A 17,273-nucleotide genomic window follows, 5' to 3' on the forward strand; every position below is an offset into this window, starting at 1 on the left:
TTTCAAAGCCTCTATCTAGAAGATACGGGCTTCAGAATGCCTGCCTCCAGCGAGGGAGTCGGAGTTAGTTATCTCTAACCCAAGCATGCAGCACAGGTGAATCTCTACAGCAGGGATGGGGAACCTGTGCCACTCCAGGTAATATAAATGGGCAATACAAGGCTACAGTAGAAATTAGTAAATTTCTGATCAAATTCTATCTACTGGATCCAGAGTTCCCATATTCCTGCTGGACGAAGGGGGAGGAGATCTGTACCAATTTCTCTTTCCTCTTGCAAAGCTGCTCTGAGGAGCTCTGAAGCCATGTGGAAAGTGGTGCAGGGGCTGAAGAGGAAATTTGCCTACCCCTCTGTCCAGCAGGAGCCTCTGGATGCAACTAGTACAAACTGTACACTAGTTCTTTTAAATGTAAAATGGCCAGTATGGGCTACAAAAGGCTTTCTAATGGGTTCATTAGGAATGAAGCATGTTACAAGAATCATTGTGTTTAATTTTGCCATAGACTGAGGAAAAGTTACCAAACACATGCTTAAGCAAGCCCATTGCCAAAATGGTTTGCCTCTTTAGTACTGGGATCTATAGACAGTAATGTCAAAGAAAACTTCAGATATGTGTTTTCATGAATGAGAAAAACAAGCATAACCTCTTCAGATAATGGTCAATAGGTATGTATAATTGCACAATTGCCATCATAATAGTGCAAAAGGAAATAAATGAACAGCTAAAGGGGTGAAGTAATTAGAAAACAGTGAACATGGCTGCATATTCTGAAGTACCTTTTGGGGAAATGGGTAGCCAGTCAACAGAAAGCATATTCAAAGTGTCAGTAACACTGCTCAGACATTTAATACACAGTACTCCAGCAAAATAAATTTCTCAAAATGAAAATTTAAAACAACTTAAAACAATGAGTGAAGATCACAAAGCCAAAGTTTCTAATGGAAGGCAGGACATTTTTGAAAGTTACGAAAATATAAAAAGAGGATGTACAGAAAGCAGCAAAGGAACTTCAAGCATGAACAATAAAGTTTTTTGAGACCAAGCAAAGGACTGAAGTAGACTGTACGCAAATCGGAAATAGTTTTTACTTTACAAATTGGTGCTGTTAACATGCAATATTACTATTAGCTAGGGGTGGAGTGCAAAAATGACAGTAACAGAATTTGTCTTTATAAATCAACCGATGGAAGTAGGAACAGGAGTTTTGCTATTCCCAGCTCCCATGGAAATACTTATCTTGCTAACAACAGAAAGCAATAAAAAAGAGATCTGGTTTGTACTGCATATAAAGAAACAAGGCTCAAAATGCTGAGGCAAAACCTCCCAAACACATCATGCCCCTTGAGAGCAACAACTGCTCAGTCATCCAAGGAGATAATTTTACCCCCTTTCCTGCTAGGTTTTATAAATGGGACAGAGTCCAGTTAAAGACACAGCTGAAACCTCGCCACAGCTGTTTTCTTGACACACAGTCATGAGGCAAATTGAGGACAATGTTTGAATCACACAGGGAAGCTTCAGCTGTAGTTTTTAACCAGACTGCTTTTTGCTATGCCCAGATAGAGATTAATTGATCAATTGATTAAGATTAATCTGATATTTTGCAACCTATGTTTTATGGTGAATCCCTCTCGGCTGGTCACCTTTATTACAGAAGCCAATGCTTGCACCTAAGCTTTATAAAGAGAAATCTTTAATAAAAAATGTTTTTTTTAAAAAAAATGTTAGGTTAAGTAGCTTGAGGTCTCTAAACTGAGGAAGAACCGAAGCAAGGCCAAAAAATGTGCTCTACAATAGCATTTTCTTAGGAGAAGCACATTTACACATAGGAAACATAAGAGCACACCAATATCATAACCAGCGAGCTATGAAGAAGTCTTAAGAAAGTGCACCATTCAGGGGGGAAAACATGTCTTCTTAAGCCCGAAACTTTGTTGCAACTGCTTAATAAGTGTACAGGTCTATTTACTTGTTCAGTAGTCAGCTACAGCATACAGCTAAAGTAGTGACTTTGAAGTTCAAATAATTCAGAATATATCAATGTAGCATCAGGAAATCTGTATTTATTATACCACAAACTACCATAGCATGCATCAGTACAAACCTTCAGGCAGTTGTCCACAGCTGGTCATGAATAAAAAGACAATTTTTTTCTTTCATTTTATTACAATAAAGTTTAACAGTACAGGAAGTCACGTGAACTTAGTAGGTCAATTTTATAAACCCTGCAACAGGAAACTCTAAATACATTAAATATCGTTACACGTTCAGACTTAAGTGTACAAGTAGATGGTAACAATAAAAGCCCTCACCAAACTATTGTTGGGGACATGAAGTCCAACAGCACCTGAAGTGCTGTGAAGGCATGATTTTATGAACAGCAACGTAAGGTTACAGAACTTGCCTTTAAGGTGGTACGTTCATGTATTTCCAGCGCCTTCACAATTTAACGAACCATATTTACTATACTTCACTTCTAAAAACCTAGATGAAACATGAAAAAGAAGCCATACAGTATAAATTGCAACATCAGGGAAAGTTCCTGTTTTATTATTCTAAACAAATTTTGCCATGTAAAATAAGAATGTCCAAAAAGTTCCTTGTATGTGGAAAGATTTTTTTTCCTCCCCTAAAAGTCACAACGAAGTTTTAATTGATGGAAGCTTGGCTATATTAACAGCACAAGATGAGAAAAGGTTTAATCTCCAAACCTATTAGAGCGTTTGCAGTAGCATCAGTAGCGGCCACCTTGCGACATTACAGGCGGTCTCATTCCCATTGGCGGTCGAGGAGGTCCACCTTGATAAGGAGGCACCATTGGGGGCCCTTGACCATATGGAGGCATTGCACCAGGAAGGTATCCTGGCATGCCCTGGTGATGAGCACCATACTGACCTGTGAAGGTAAAAAAAAAAATTTACAAACACCTTTAAGCAATACTACTGCTAGTAAAGCATTTAGGCTGCAATCAACTTGCGTATTTTTGTAAATCGCTTCAAGCTCGTGTTACAATCAAGTAGCATATAGACGCTGCGAAATAATTAAATACATAAATTGTATAGGATTTCAAGAAGCTTTAGTGTGTTTTTACCATGGGGTGGCATTGGAGGTCTCATTCCTTGTTGCTGGGGGGGCATTCCCGGCTGCGGTGGCATCATACCTCCCATTGGTCCAACTGGTGGATTGCCCATGGATGCCTGCCCAGGTCGAGGGAGGTTACGCTGATATTTAGGCAACTGTGCTCTTCTTTCTTCCTATGAAGGGAAGCACACAGGGAGAATTTCAACAATATGAGATCAAATCAAAGGTCAGTTTGAGACACAAGTACAGCTTAGGTAACACTCAAGGAAGACTATTTAAATTGGCTTACTCAACCAATTAAATCTCATCTTCAAACTTATGGAGATACATATTATAGCATGTAAATTCTGGTATAACAAAATGTTACATTATCAATTTCTACTTCTGCATTAACTTTTCCTAGTACTTTCAAAGCAGGATTTAGGGATTATTCAGTTATTATGGATTGTGCCATTATACTGTAGTCTGAAAATCTAGTTCATAAAGCACACCAATAAATATGAAGCAGTCTGACATGAGTTTTAACACTACCCGTATTGGGCTCTGAGAAGTATACCACAGAAAACAAAGCAATTCTAAATTTGCTATAATTCATGTTAGACACATTAAATGGTGAGGGAAGAGGTGGGAAGCAGAGCTGCTACATAAATGGTACAACTGTTTGATTATTTCCTCACAACTATGGAGCAAGGAGAAATCCTATTTAACTTACCAGTGATATATCCTCATCTGGATGGATCAACTTACTGGTTGCACTGGTTGTCGTAAGGGTAGCAGGCTTACTTGTTATAGAAGTAGCTGGCTTAGCTGCAGTACTGTTTGTTGTACTAGTGGTTGAAGCTGTAGATTGTGTGTAAGCAGGGAATGTAGGTTTTGGGGGTTCGGTGGTAGTTGCAGGTGCATTATTCAAAGGTTTGAAATCTGTACCAACCGGCCCTGGAACAGCTGACTGAGCCTGTAAAAACACAAAGTTAAACTATAAGGACAATGCTATTTAAAATGCAAACATTCTAAACACTGTAGCATTACAATCTGTTTGCACAGCTAGATTAGCATAAAGTAAAAGTTCAGCCCCATTACATAACAAAGCAAACTGGGATGAAAAAAGTAATAGTGTCTCCCAACACACAAACACATTACAAAACTGAGATGTGGCAGATCAAAAACCACAACAAAAGCAAGACAAATTGGGTAACTATTTGTTGCTGTCCCTTTTTCATCTTTTCATACAGTATGTTCAATATAATTCAGATCTATTAAGAAATGTTATTTTTGTAATTAGGCCAATCTAGAAATTACTGGTTTAGAATAGTATTAGGCAAGTTAGCATTCAAACAGAATTAGAATATATGGGAAGATTTTTCTTCTAAGAATGCTAGTGGGTCAACCAGGTGAGAATTAAAAGCATTCTCTGCATAAAAACCAAATGAAGTTCTGAGACACCTCAAATAGCAATTTATAGAGCTGAACTACTTTCCTTTCCTACAAACTATTCGCATCAAATGGGTAAGATAGAACCCTACTATGACTTTGAAGCTATTACATGTTTTTCTTACTTCGGGGGCTCTTAGTTTCACTTATGAGAGAATGCTTTGACAAGCAATAGCACAAATTCTGCACTCACCACTGAATTTCAAATTCAGGACTAGATAGGTTGGGATTTAAGACATGATGCATTTTTTGTTTGGACATTTCCTTACTTTTATCATGATGCATAAAAAATAACAGCATGAACTAGAAAAAAACAACCATGCACCAAGTAAACCACTGCCAACTAAAACGCACTCAACTGCTTTCATGCTCTTCTTAACCCTTTAGAACCACAATGTAGAATCTTTTGTTTATTTCTATTACCGAAATATTATGCACAATTTGTAAAAAAATAAAAATACGAACAATTTAAGATTGGGATTAACAGCTAAACATAATCAGGACTCCGCAATTATCTGAAGATGTTTAGGTAGATGTTTTAATGTTTACATAACGGTCTAAAGGGTTAACCAGCAAAGCATTTTTAAACTGCAACTTCCTGCGTACTTGTGCTGTGCTAGGAAACAGAGCTTTAGAAGGTGCTGACAGTTCTGAATTGGATGCAGTTGTACTTGAGCTTGTGACAGGTGTCCCCATCTGTAGCATAAAAGAAACGAAACAGTAAACAGTCTCCGAATATATGCGTGAAAGATAACCAATAGGAAGGATCTTGGACTGACTTTTGTAAATGAGTCTCTTCCCTGCAGAAGTTCAAAATGCAACAACGCATTATGAAGGACTCTGCAATATGCTTGGAAGTCATACAAGACTTATTCATTTACAATGAATCCAATGAAACAGGAGAGAGCATGTATCTCTCAAACAGACCATTCCACTCTGCTAAACAGCAAGTGGTTTTCAAATGTCTCTATGTATGCATTTTATTTCAATACTGCATACCTGCTTTATCTTTCAGGAGAAGGATTAACAGTTTATTTTAGCTGACTACGAAATAAACATTGTAGGGCAGAATAATCTTTTAAAAAATCATTTCAGAAGCATGCTCCTGCTCACTCACTGTGATTTCTCCTTATGATAATATGAATTTATAATTTTAAGGATGTTCCAATGGCTATAAAAGTTGTTCATGGAAACATGGCCCTGAGCACCTGGTAACAAAGATCAAAACATACTTATTCTTCTGCAAAAAAATCAAAATGGTACCTTAGCATGAAAGACAGCAGGTGCAAATAGCAAACCTGCATTCTGAGACTACATTTGTATAGTAATTCCAGCATAAGATAGGAGCAAATACCAAGCAATCTGTCTAACAACACCAGTGATTTGAGTGCTGGTGTTCCTGTAGCGTGACTATTACAACTTACATAGGATAGGATAAACACAGTCTAAAAATCCTCCTATCAGGATGTAAAACACACTTACTTGTCCTGCACTGGGAAAAAGTGGTTTAGTAACGGGAGGCTGAGGGGTTGGTGCTGCAACAACAGGAGCGGGAGGTCTGTTAAGTACACCTTGAGCATTCACAGGCTGTGCTTGTGTCATTGGAGGCATACCGGGACGAGGACCGACAGGTGGTGGCATACCTGTAATAAAATTATCCTGATGGTAATTTTCTGAAGACTTTAGTATCAAAACAGGTCCCTATTAAATTCTTTTTTAATGGTAGGGCAATATTCTATTAAATAACAGAGAACAGCTAGAACTCAACAGAAGGCATAACTAACCACAATTACGAAAACTGTGATAGTAAACTAGTATTAGGAGCATAATCCAACTTTTTGGTAGCAATAGTTTTTACAAATGATCTTTATGTTGTGTGTGCATATGTACTTAAGGCCTGAGGTCAGATCAAATGCTGCTGCTCTGATCATGCAACTTCAAGAATTGGTGTATGAATGTGCTTGCTTTACTCTTCTGGCTTGTGCATCGTAGTTGGCGAGGACAAAGGCTAACCACAAATCCCAATTTGCGCAAAAAGGTGGCCAAAAGGAATGGGGGGGGGGAGAGCAGCAGCAAAGTGGCTGTGAGATTCTCTCTGAGCGTCGGCACATTCACGTTGCTTTGTCAAGTCAGTCCTTTATGTGAAATGCTTCAGTAGCCACATGCCAATGGTGGACATGGCAAGAGGTAAAAGTGAGCTATAAATAAGACTCAAACTTTGTACAGTAGGCATCTTTCCAGCCAGGCAAAATTCAGACGATTTTGCCGACAGTGGGGAAAAACCCAACAACCAACATATTACACTGAAGTTTAGAAAGTCTGTCCCATGCCACAATGACACACACTTGCAGCAACCTCAGATACCACCATAATGCAGTGGCACCTGCCCATCCTTGCAGAACATATGACTCCCACCACCACCACTAGATAATGATGCTCATGGGGCTATGGCCAACCACCCTTTTAAATTACTTTCAGTGATTAATACAGAAGTGGGGAATCGCCAGCCTATGTGCCTAATTTGGCCTCTCAGGCCTCCCCTTTGGTCCCTTGATGCCATTTCAGCCAAGCTATAACCACCTGCCCTAAATCTAACATCTTATAGGACGTCAGGGGTGGGGCAGGAAAAATCCAGGCTTAGCTGTGCCTGCAAAGTAAACCTTCCTATGTTATATTTGCAAAAATTATAATTAAAAAATAATCAAAGGAAATTATTTTCTTACCACATCCCCAGAACAAGATGGCATCTTTATTCACAAATTGATTTAGAGGTGGATATAAAATTAAGTGATGCCAACAGTCACAATCAAGGTGAAAGCTGCAAAGACTTCCAAGTATGAGCCACCCGAAATTATTTGCACTAAGAACTTTTTATATCAACTCTAATTTCATTTTGTAGTGTTCCCCTGCCATGCCATACAGTTATGTTAGATGTCCAGATTGAGGGTTTTTTTTTAAAAAAAAATGTTCCAAAGGAGAATTATAACATAGAGCGAACTTTTTTCTGTGCCATTTTTTTCAAACCCTATAAAAAGTGCACCATTTTATGCAGAGAAGTAACAGCAACTCCAGATCAGTTCAAAAACAAAATAAAGTAACTCTCACCACAGTATGGATTCGTCATTCCTGACCTACCTGGTGGCATACCAGGCATGAGAGGGGGGATTCCTGGTCCTGGAGGCATCATGCCACCCATTGGCATCATCCTATGAAGAATGAAGAAAATGGTAAAGGCCATAAAGAATGCATATCAGAATGTTGCATCCTTCCCCAATTTGGTGTGGTCATTATTTCTCTCTCTCTCTCAATAATTTTTATTAATTTTTTAAAAGGACACCAAACATCGTATTTCCAAAACAGAAGCTATAAAACACCAAAACTGGAATTTCCATAGTAGTAACATACACAATAACTGATTTGGTGTTAAGCCACACTCCATATGTTTTGAACTCTTATTTCCCCATCACCTTTGATTACTGGCCAAGCTGGCTGGGGCTGATGGAAACAAAGGAAGCAGATTTATACCAAGTCACTCCACCGGTCCCTCTAGATCAGCGTTGCTGACAATGACTGGCAGCTGCTCTTCAGAGTTTCAGGCCAGCCCTACTTGGAAACACCAGGAACCTTTTGTAAACATGTGCTCTACCACTGAGCTATAGCCCTTCCCCAAAGGGAACTGTAGTGCAGAACATCTGCAGAGGACCACCAGACAGGGGAAGGGTTGTGGTACACAATGCTATTAAGGACATCCAAGGATTTCCACTGAGAAATGTAAGTTCCAGCTTTCATTAGCTATCCATGGCAGACGTGTCTGAATCATTCCATACCTTTCAACTTTAACTCAAAGCATGCAGAGAACCAGCTGGGATGCCATTCAACTGTTATGTCCTAAGGCCAGAAGGGGAAGCCAAGTGCACAATGATGCGGTAGCCTGAACTCACCACTCCCTCCATGCCTGGGAAAGTTTTTTAGATGGATGTGGGAAGCAGGCAGAACTCAGCAGCAGAGTGGGAGATCAGATTTCCAACTCAAAAAACCGAAAAAGCAGACAGACCCCTTTGCCAAAACCACACTGGAAAGCCATATTCAAAACCACTGGAGAGAACTAATGATACTGGGAAAACATCCAGCCACTCCAGTATGTGCCAAGTTGTTCTTAATGGCCCAAGAAAATTGGCAACATTGTTTTGGGAACCATCTGAATCAGTAACATGTAGAACAGGGGCAGGAAACCAGGTCCAGGCTATATCAAACCCATGATGCTGCCTTCTGGTCCACCTCATCCCTCAGCCCCACTGTGGTTTCATTTGTTCTGCAAAGAACTGCTGCTAGATAAGCCAGAGAAGCCTTGTGTCTTTCAGTCAGACACTAGCTGCCACACTGGAAACTGAGCTTGCCTGCACACCTTCCTGTTGTTTCTATCTCTTCCGGAGGGAGTGGTAAAGGCAGACAATGGATACATCAGCTAGGAAAAAGAGTGGAGAGGGGAAGGAGTAACTGTGTAGGGTGAGGTGGAGTAGGAGAGAATGACAAAGCAGGAAAAAGACAGTTTGGGTAAGAGATTCTGCCAGGGAGATGAAGATCAGCAAGGGAAAGGGTCTGGCACACCAGGGCCCTAGGCATGTATGCAGATGGTGTGAGACAGAGTAAGTATGAATGGGAGTGCTGAGTGTGTGGAAAGAGAATGAATGCATAATGAAGGGTATAAAGAGAGAAAAGGAGCATCCCTGCCCACTGACAGAAATGTTAAGACTTGATTTTAAGAAGAGCATTGTATAATTAGTGTGCAACTTCAAAGTCCAAAAACTCAGGATAGATTTGAAAATGAAGCATGCTTGTCTAGGCATGGACTACACTATTAATCCACTGTTTTTATTTACCCAGGTGGCATTCCAGGCATCACTGGAGGCATTCCAGGCATCATTGGTGGAACACCTGCCATTAATGGTGGTATACCTGAAAGCCAGAGAATGTGTGTTGATTATTGATACTGTACACAATTTTTTTTTTGATGAATACAGGATTTGTAAGAATACTGATTAGTTCACTAAAGAAATATTCTGAATGATCATGAACCCTTTCCGTTAACATAAAAGAAGTTCAACATAGAAAATTATCCATTAATATTATCCACGGGATTTCCCCCTTCTGCCATTTGAGACACCTGCTGCTCCAAATTATGGCGCAAAGTATGTTTATGAATACAAAAGACTACTACTAGTTCAGTCAAAGAGTACCACGTGTCACATGTTTAAAAAAGAAGAAGCCACCCTTTCCATTGTTAAAGACCATTAGAGATTGGTAGCTTCCACTTGAGAAATATGTAATTGTGACCTGTAAATTGTATTGCAAACTGCCCAGAGGGCTTGGTTAAAAGATGGCATTACACTGTCACAAATAAAGTTGCATAACCAACGTTTTCTATCTGTTTTCCTAACTCCGTCAATATACCCCAGAATTCTCTACACATTTGCTTATGTCCACGCACAGCTTTTCAAGGAAGAGCAGCCAAATTCCAAACCACAGGTTGCATATTATGGAAACCACAGTTTCAGGGATGTGAAGCTGTCTGGTAGCTAGCAAAACTGGAGCCGTTTCTAAAACTCCAATCAAATATTTTCAAGGCAATTTTAGAGATTTCCCCCTCTAATAAGATTGGTTTTGTAGCTCTCAAATATTTGGAAGAACATAAACTGTATTCAGCATGGAGCAACTAATTATTGTTTATAAGTACCCATTATATTTCAAATAGCACTTCACAAAATGTTTCCAACTAAAGTCTTCCCATTACTGAAGCAGCTTCTAAGACAATCATCACACTATTTCCATCTAGCTACCTGGAGGGATTCCTGGTGCACCTGGCACAGGAGGTAAACCCGGCTGTGCCATTGGTGGTATATATCCCTGCTGGGGTTGCACAGGCTGTGCCTGAAATGAGGTTGAAGCCGAAGATTCATCATCATCATATTCATCAGAATCATCTTGTTGTTTCTTTTTCTGGCTTTCCGCTAAAAGAGTTTTAACATTCAGGTGTTAAATTATTTGCTCTTAAACACATTCCATCCCGGATCACTCTACCTGCAATTTGCTTCAAATAAAATGGAATGCTGCCTTATACTTTTTATCTCATAAATATTCCTTTTCAACAGTAGAGACTAGGGTTAAACCTAAGCTAACGACTCTTTCAGTAACATTTAGAGCAATTACAAACAATATTCATTTATTTGTTTAAACTGTAATTAGAATCCATTACACAATCTAATCATTTGCTACTTGGGTCAGAAAACCTAAATTGGGGAGTATTTAGTGCAAGTGAAGGAGCAACCAGCACTAAAAATGCCAATTACTGGATGTATCAGAATCTTCTGCTAGTCTGAAAAAGTAAACAAATGTCAACGAATTACCTTGATAACCAGCCATTACAAAGAGAATAAAACAGCCTGGTTTAGCTTCCACTGATATACAAATAATGTTTCTTTCTTTTTTTAACATATATGTCACCTTTTAGGGTTAAGCCTTTCAAGGCAGCTTCCCCTGCTCTCGCTTCAGAATATATAACCAATAATTGTGCTGAATGATGTGATTAGTGATACTGCTGGTTCTTGGTATTTCATTAATTGGTTATAAGAATCATAGTATTAATAATAGCTGATGCAGAATAAGATCACACAGCAACACAGTAAAATTATTTCCTCTCTTTTTTCAACAAGAAAGCAATTTTAAACAAATAGGAGTCCACCTGGAAGCCAGAAACCACAGGGCACAATATATTTCAGTTGGACCAGAATTCCACTGGCATTGAGTTACTGATCCCACCAACTTTGTAAAAGGTGGACACATAAGGTGCTTATAATAGGGCTGTTCAAAAAGTAAAATTCCTGACACTCACAAAGTTGTTGAGCTTTTCTTAAATTGTTCAGTTTTTTTGGGAACCCCCCCCCCCATGGTGATTTTAAGCTTTTGGAGCTGTTTCCGCTACTTTCCCCATCACATTGGCAAACACCTGGATTTCCCCTCACATTTTGAAGATTTGGGAAAATCTCCACAAAAACCATTTTTACCTAAAGACCACAACGTGTCCGGAATTTTCCTGATGTATGGCAAGCCTATGCTTACAACCATTATTAGGTGTATTGATTTACTCCAAAAACAAACAATATCATTTCAGACCCAATACTGAGTCCCACATTTTATCTTCAAGCATTAAGTTGCAATCCATAAAAAAGCAGGTTGACAAGTGTGCAACTATGCACCTTAGTGTCACAACAGTTTATAAGACCCATAAAATAATACCTATATGTCTAGATTTACATCTCTGTTGCTCACAGTAATCTCAGAGTTATCACTCACTGGTGATATTCATCAGAACATGATAATTAGATACTGAGCCCTTTCCATACTGAAGTATTTCAATTTACCTTGAGTTTTTTGTTCAAGTAGCCTTCTTCTTTCATCCATGTCTTTTTCTGGAATGCCTTCCATACCATAGATTTCCAGTTCAATGTCAGTTCTTCCAGGTATAGCATTTGGAACAGCATCTATTGTTTCTTTATGTACCTATGAAAAGTAGGCAAATATAAGTTCAAACCATGGTAAGTTACTAATATGGTGGTTGATGTTTTAAAAAAATTAGATAATTTGGTTCTGTAGCACTTATAGCATCTTAGATTGAAGGACCACAGTCCAGTGGTGAAACATATGTTTTGCATGCAGAACGTATCAGATTGAATTCCTGACACTTCTAGTTAAAAGGAAAGGTAGCAGGGATGGCAAAAGTCTCTGAAATGCTGTCAGTCAAAATAGATCACTTAGCTAAATGGACAAATAATCTGAACTGAGGCAGTTTACTATATTCTAGTTAGCTCAAGAGCAGTCAAAACTAGTCTAAATCAAATAGCAGGGCTAGATCTAATTAGGTCTAAACAGGGACTAACATTTTTGGGGCTGCATTTATACTGACCATCCTCCAAGGGTCACATGCTGGCAGTGGGTGTGGTCAACACACATACACACTCTGCACACAGGTAGAAAGACACACACACTCTCTCTCAACAGAGGGGATAAACAAAAAGGCTGTTCTATGGGAATCTCTCCACATGAAGCATGCTCAGATTTGCAATCCTATGCTAGTATTTACTCCCAGACAAGCATGCAAAGGGCTATAATAGTAGTTACAAATGTAGCTTTAAATTCTTAAAGAATTAGAACTAGACCAGACTCCAACCAACTACGAAATAATAATGTCATGATAGTATCCACTATCCTGGGCAAATCAGGCCCAAACGCCTACCGTGACCAACCAAAGAAGAGCTTTCATTAATGCAGCTGGTTCTGAAATCTAGAATACTCATAAATTATGGAAGATGATTACAAAACAACAGCACATTGCTTTTCAGCAGACCACCATGTGAAAAAAGGATAAACCTGAGCACTTACCTGCATACAGTGTATAGCTAAGCCAGGTCCAGTATACAGTTTCTTATGACATATATGGCATTTAAAATGTTTTGCTTTTTGGTGCTGAATAAGAATTTTCTCATCATCAAAATCCCTATTACAATACCTATGCCACATTGTTAAGGAAAGCATGGAAGTAAAAAGGTTACAATAATTATTCTCAAGGAATGCTACAGATCTTTAAAATGTATTAATTACTTTGATTTCTTTGGTAAGTGGATATACAATGAGGGTGGGCAGGAGGCACATTGGGACCTACTGATGGAACCTACTATAAATCATCCAGTGATCTAAGAGTTTGTTTCAACACTAAAAAAATGATCTTTCTTTCTCCTTTCAAATTGGCTATCAGAATTTGCAGTGATCTGTAGTAACTGAGACGGCAATTTGTAGCTTATCTTAATATAGGGCTAATGAAATGTTGTGGGTCTATGTCTCTTGGGCCACTATTTTGCATCTGATTCCACCCATCTTCTGTAACTATTTTGCATCTTGGGGTTGTAGCGAAATACCAAAGTAGATCCCGCAAGCATTAAATCTGTCTATGCCTACTATACAACATGGTAAAGTTATAAAAATATGTCTTTAAGAGGAAGGGCTGTTGCGCAGCAAAGACTGCAAAATGGATGCCTGGGTATACAGATTCACATAAATGATCATTAATGATATGTAAATCACAACATAGTGAATCTGAGGATTAAGCTCAGGGACCCACAATCTCTGCTATGGCTCAGCTGCCAATCATTAAATAAAGTGCACCCTACCCTAACTCTGCCACATTTCAGGTCATGTTGTTGGCCTTCTAGGCAGGCAGAAGAGTGAGCCTTTTTGCAAATGTCTGTTACAGAAAAAAAACACCCCTTCTCTTATTTGCAACAAGAAGCAATTCTGTTACAAAGTGATTTGAACGATTGCCACAAAGCTTAATGTAACAAAGAGAACTGATCAAATCTCTCTTCTGGAGAGGTCTTGTTTTGCTGAGCTTTTGAGGCACCATCAAAATCAGGGGAGGGGTTCTATATGCTTGGCATCATGCCTCACCAGGGAGACAGTGGCAACTGGCTCTGGTAGATACAAAAGAGATACAGTTAAAATTCAAAAAGGGTGCTTCTCATCACATTCTGAGCCTAGAAATTTGTTTTAAATACTAGAAGTGAACAGAGCTCACAATTCTTGCACTCAAACACCCATTTCTGATCAATGTTTACATTTCAGCAGCCTAAACAGGCACGGAAGCAGTTTTGTTCTTCCTGCGAAATTGGGAATGAAACCCATGCCACTCTACTGCAAATCACTCAAGACATCATTCTGTAAATGTTGAGCTACTTTCTGCCCACTCTTGCTGCAGATGGCAACTGCCTCCTAACCAGTGTTCGAAACTCCCATTGTTCTAGGCGCACTTTGCGACAGGGAATTTCATTAGTGTGAGTAGTTTCTGAGCTCTGGGCGCAGTACTGCACCTAAGATTTCAGATTAAAACTGCAGAGGTGAAGGAAAGGAGGACCTTTTTCTGCCTCCCCACTTCCAGCTACTCTCTGAAGACTGGATAAGAGGCCGTCTTAAGAATATGAGGGGGGTAGACAGGGGAAGGACTAGATAGACCATGTGAAAAATGAACATAAATTTTAGCTGCAGTTCATTCATTTTCAACTTTGTATTCTTGTTATAAAAAAGCACACGTAGACATTCTGTTGTTGCACCTATAACCTAGGTCTAAGGTGCCATTTAGCTCCTAGCTTTCATATCTCTGTTTCTAACACTGGTCCTAACACAAAATAGGGCTACAGTTAGCCTTCCAAGCTGCAAGCTCTAATTATGTCTTTGCGAGTCTCTTTCTTGGAGACCAGAAAGAGTCCCTACTCACAAAAGTATGAAATATACTAATTAATAACAAGGGATTTGAAAGCTGAAGGTAGAGCTATGGCACAAGAATGTCACAATATACATTATATATAATCAGTTAATTTGAGCCCATAGAATAGTTTTAGAGGGCAAATATCAAGTTTAATTTGACTTGCTATTCCGGATCAAGGGATGCACACACTAATCTTTCCTTATTTTCCCCAAACACACATTATTCTAACTGAACAGATCTTGTATTTTATTATGCATTCCTGTTCAAACTCTCATACTGAGATTAGTATATTGGTTATACTTCAACAGTTTTTAGATATGATTTAAAATGGGGGGTGGGTTTTGTACCATGAGCAGTGTTGAACACAAGTGTTTATGGGAAAGTCTGTATAAATAAAAATATAATCAATATTTAATAAGGGACCGAAATCATGTGGTCCGTAGGCTACAGGATATCGCAGATCTTCCTCTCAGCAGAGAGAGAGGACCATTGTCAGAGAACCTCTAGAATAATAGTAGAAGTGATTAGAGGGTCAGAAGCCCCTACTTAGTCATGGGTGCCCTTGGGCCAGTCACCATCTTAGCCTAACCTACCTTACAGGGTCGTGAAAATAAAAATGGGAAAATCACATACATCATATTGAGCAGATATAAGTGTCGATTAATATTCTACAGGAGTTAAAGTAACCTACATTTCCTATAAATCACTTCCCTTTCATTTCTAATGTGGTACTTCAAAACAATTTCACAAATGGCTTTATACAAGCAAAAAGGCTAATTTATTTAAAAACAACAGTACTATTATATACCCCCAATATATCCTTTTTCTTCCTAAGACACCACCATTATTTATTGAGAAAAAAGGCACAAAACTGCCAGATCTACCTAAAACATATCTCCCCCTTTCTACCTAGCAACCTACACTTCAACAAGATGTGTTTCAGAAAAGCAAGACCCAGACAACCCCAAATTTTCTCCTATATCTCATGCATCCTCAAACATCTTTCCAGGAGAAACATTACTCACGGCGTGGTCAAAACATAATGACTACTCAAAGCAAAACATATCGCAAACACCTAAATTGGGGGGGGGGGAAAGAGAGAGAGAGAAATGTGTGGAGACGGCAAAGCCCAAGAGAATGGATTGTCCCCATTATGAATACATGAAAAGCTGATGTGGAGGATAGGAGTAAGGCAGCAGACCAACACCCCTTTCTTCGAAAATAGCCTCTGAAATTGATGAGAACCGAATCAACTGGTAAAATTTGGGTCGCCTGCTAAAACACCGAGGAATATATGAGAGAAGCCGGTGGCTCACGGAGCACAAAAAATAAAACCTCAACCACTCAACCTGCCCTGCTTTTGTGTCTTTAAAGGCAGAAACAATCAAGTTGAAGCCGATGAACGTGGCCAACCCGGTATGTCTACGCTGAGGGAAGTTTTCGTTAACGGGGCAGAGCTGCAGCGGCCGACTGAAACGTTGGCAACCAGAGGCGCGCGGGAGGGCAGGAGAAGAAAACAAATCCAATCCGTTCCCTGTGGAAATTCTGTGTTGGTTCGAGAGCTACTTGAATTAGGCCCAGGTGGATATTGGGAGCGGGGGCAGGTGGAGTCCGGAAAGGAGGCTGGCTTCGAAGCCCAGTGGAAGTAGGCGCCGGGGGTCCCTTCCATCTCCTGAGGGAAGGGGAAAAGCCAGGCTAGGCCGCCCCGACCTCTTCCTCTCCAAGCTCGAGAAGCCTCCCGGCCACCCGCCCGCCAAGAGGAAAAAAAGGATACCAGCACCAAGGCTTCAACTGCTTCTTCTTCTTCCGTCCCATGACGACGGCCTAACTAAGGAAAAACAACAACTATTAAAACGACGAGAAGCTCGACCTCCGGGTCCTCCCGCGCACTCTTCTCCTCAGCGAGACACAAAATGGCCGCCCTCCGGCCGAACCCTCGGATTCCCAGAATGCAGTGCGCGGGCGCGTGTCCTCCTCCTCCTCCTCCTCCTCCGCCTATTGAGGGGAGGTGGGCGGGGCGAGGAACGTCACGTATTGTGCGGTCTTTTCTACCCCCCCCACCTCCGGAATGACGTATGGGCAGCTGGCAGCGCGCGCGCGCGCCCCCCGAGTAGAGCCGCGCATGCGCGAATAGCTGGTTTGGAGCCCCGCTGGCTGCGCAGAAATGCGAACGTTCCATCCCGCCGGCCAGCCATCGAATCATAGAATTGTGGGGAGTTGGAAGGGAAGCCGAGGGTCATCTAGTCCAACCCCCCTTGAGATGCAGGGATCTTTAACTACAGCATCCATAATAATAACAATAACAATAATAATTTATTTTTTAAACTTCGCCCATCTGGCTGGGCTTCCCCAGCCACTCTGGGCGGCTTCCAACAAAATATTAAAATACAGTAATGCATTAAACATTAAAAGCTTCCCTAAACAGGACTGCCTTCAGATGTCTTCTAAA

At 40.1% G+C, this 17,273-nt stretch overlaps 1 protein-coding gene across 5 annotated transcripts; it reads right to left on the reverse strand.

Annotated features, from left to right (window-relative positions):
- Positions 1-2,043: 2,043 nt before the first annotated feature.
- Positions 2,044-16,774, reverse strand: ZNF207 (zinc finger protein 207). 5 transcript variants are annotated; one of them, XM_081180613.1, is made up of 12 exons: positions 16,599-16,774; positions 12,949-13,075; positions 11,931-12,069; positions 10,350-10,520; positions 9,393-9,468; positions 7,618-7,718; positions 5,995-6,155; positions 5,119-5,208; positions 3,794-4,036; positions 3,092-3,254; positions 2,712-2,895; positions 2,044-2,484 (listed from the first exon to the last, which is right to left on the reverse strand). In XM_081180613.1, exons 1-11 carry the CDS (start codon positions 16,637-16,639, stop codon positions 2,735-2,737), a joined length of 1,473 nt encoding a protein of 490 aa, XP_081036739.1. In that variant the 5' UTR covers positions 16,640-16,774; the 3' UTR covers positions 2,044-2,484; positions 2,712-2,734. The 5 variants fall into 5 exon arrangements, with proteins under 5 accessions (XP_081036739.1, XP_081036740.1, XP_081036738.1 ...); XM_081180614.1 differs by having other exon boundaries at positions 2,044-2,895; positions 7,648-7,718; XM_081180612.1 differs by having other exon boundaries at positions 2,044-2,895; positions 16,599-16,773.
- Positions 16,775-17,273: the final 499 nt, after the last annotated feature.

This window comes from Podarcis bocagei (genome assembly GCF_964188305.1).
Source record: "Podarcis bocagei genome assembly, chromosome: 2".
NCBI lineage: Eukaryota > Metazoa > Chordata > Lepidosauria > Squamata > Lacertidae > Podarcis > Podarcis bocagei.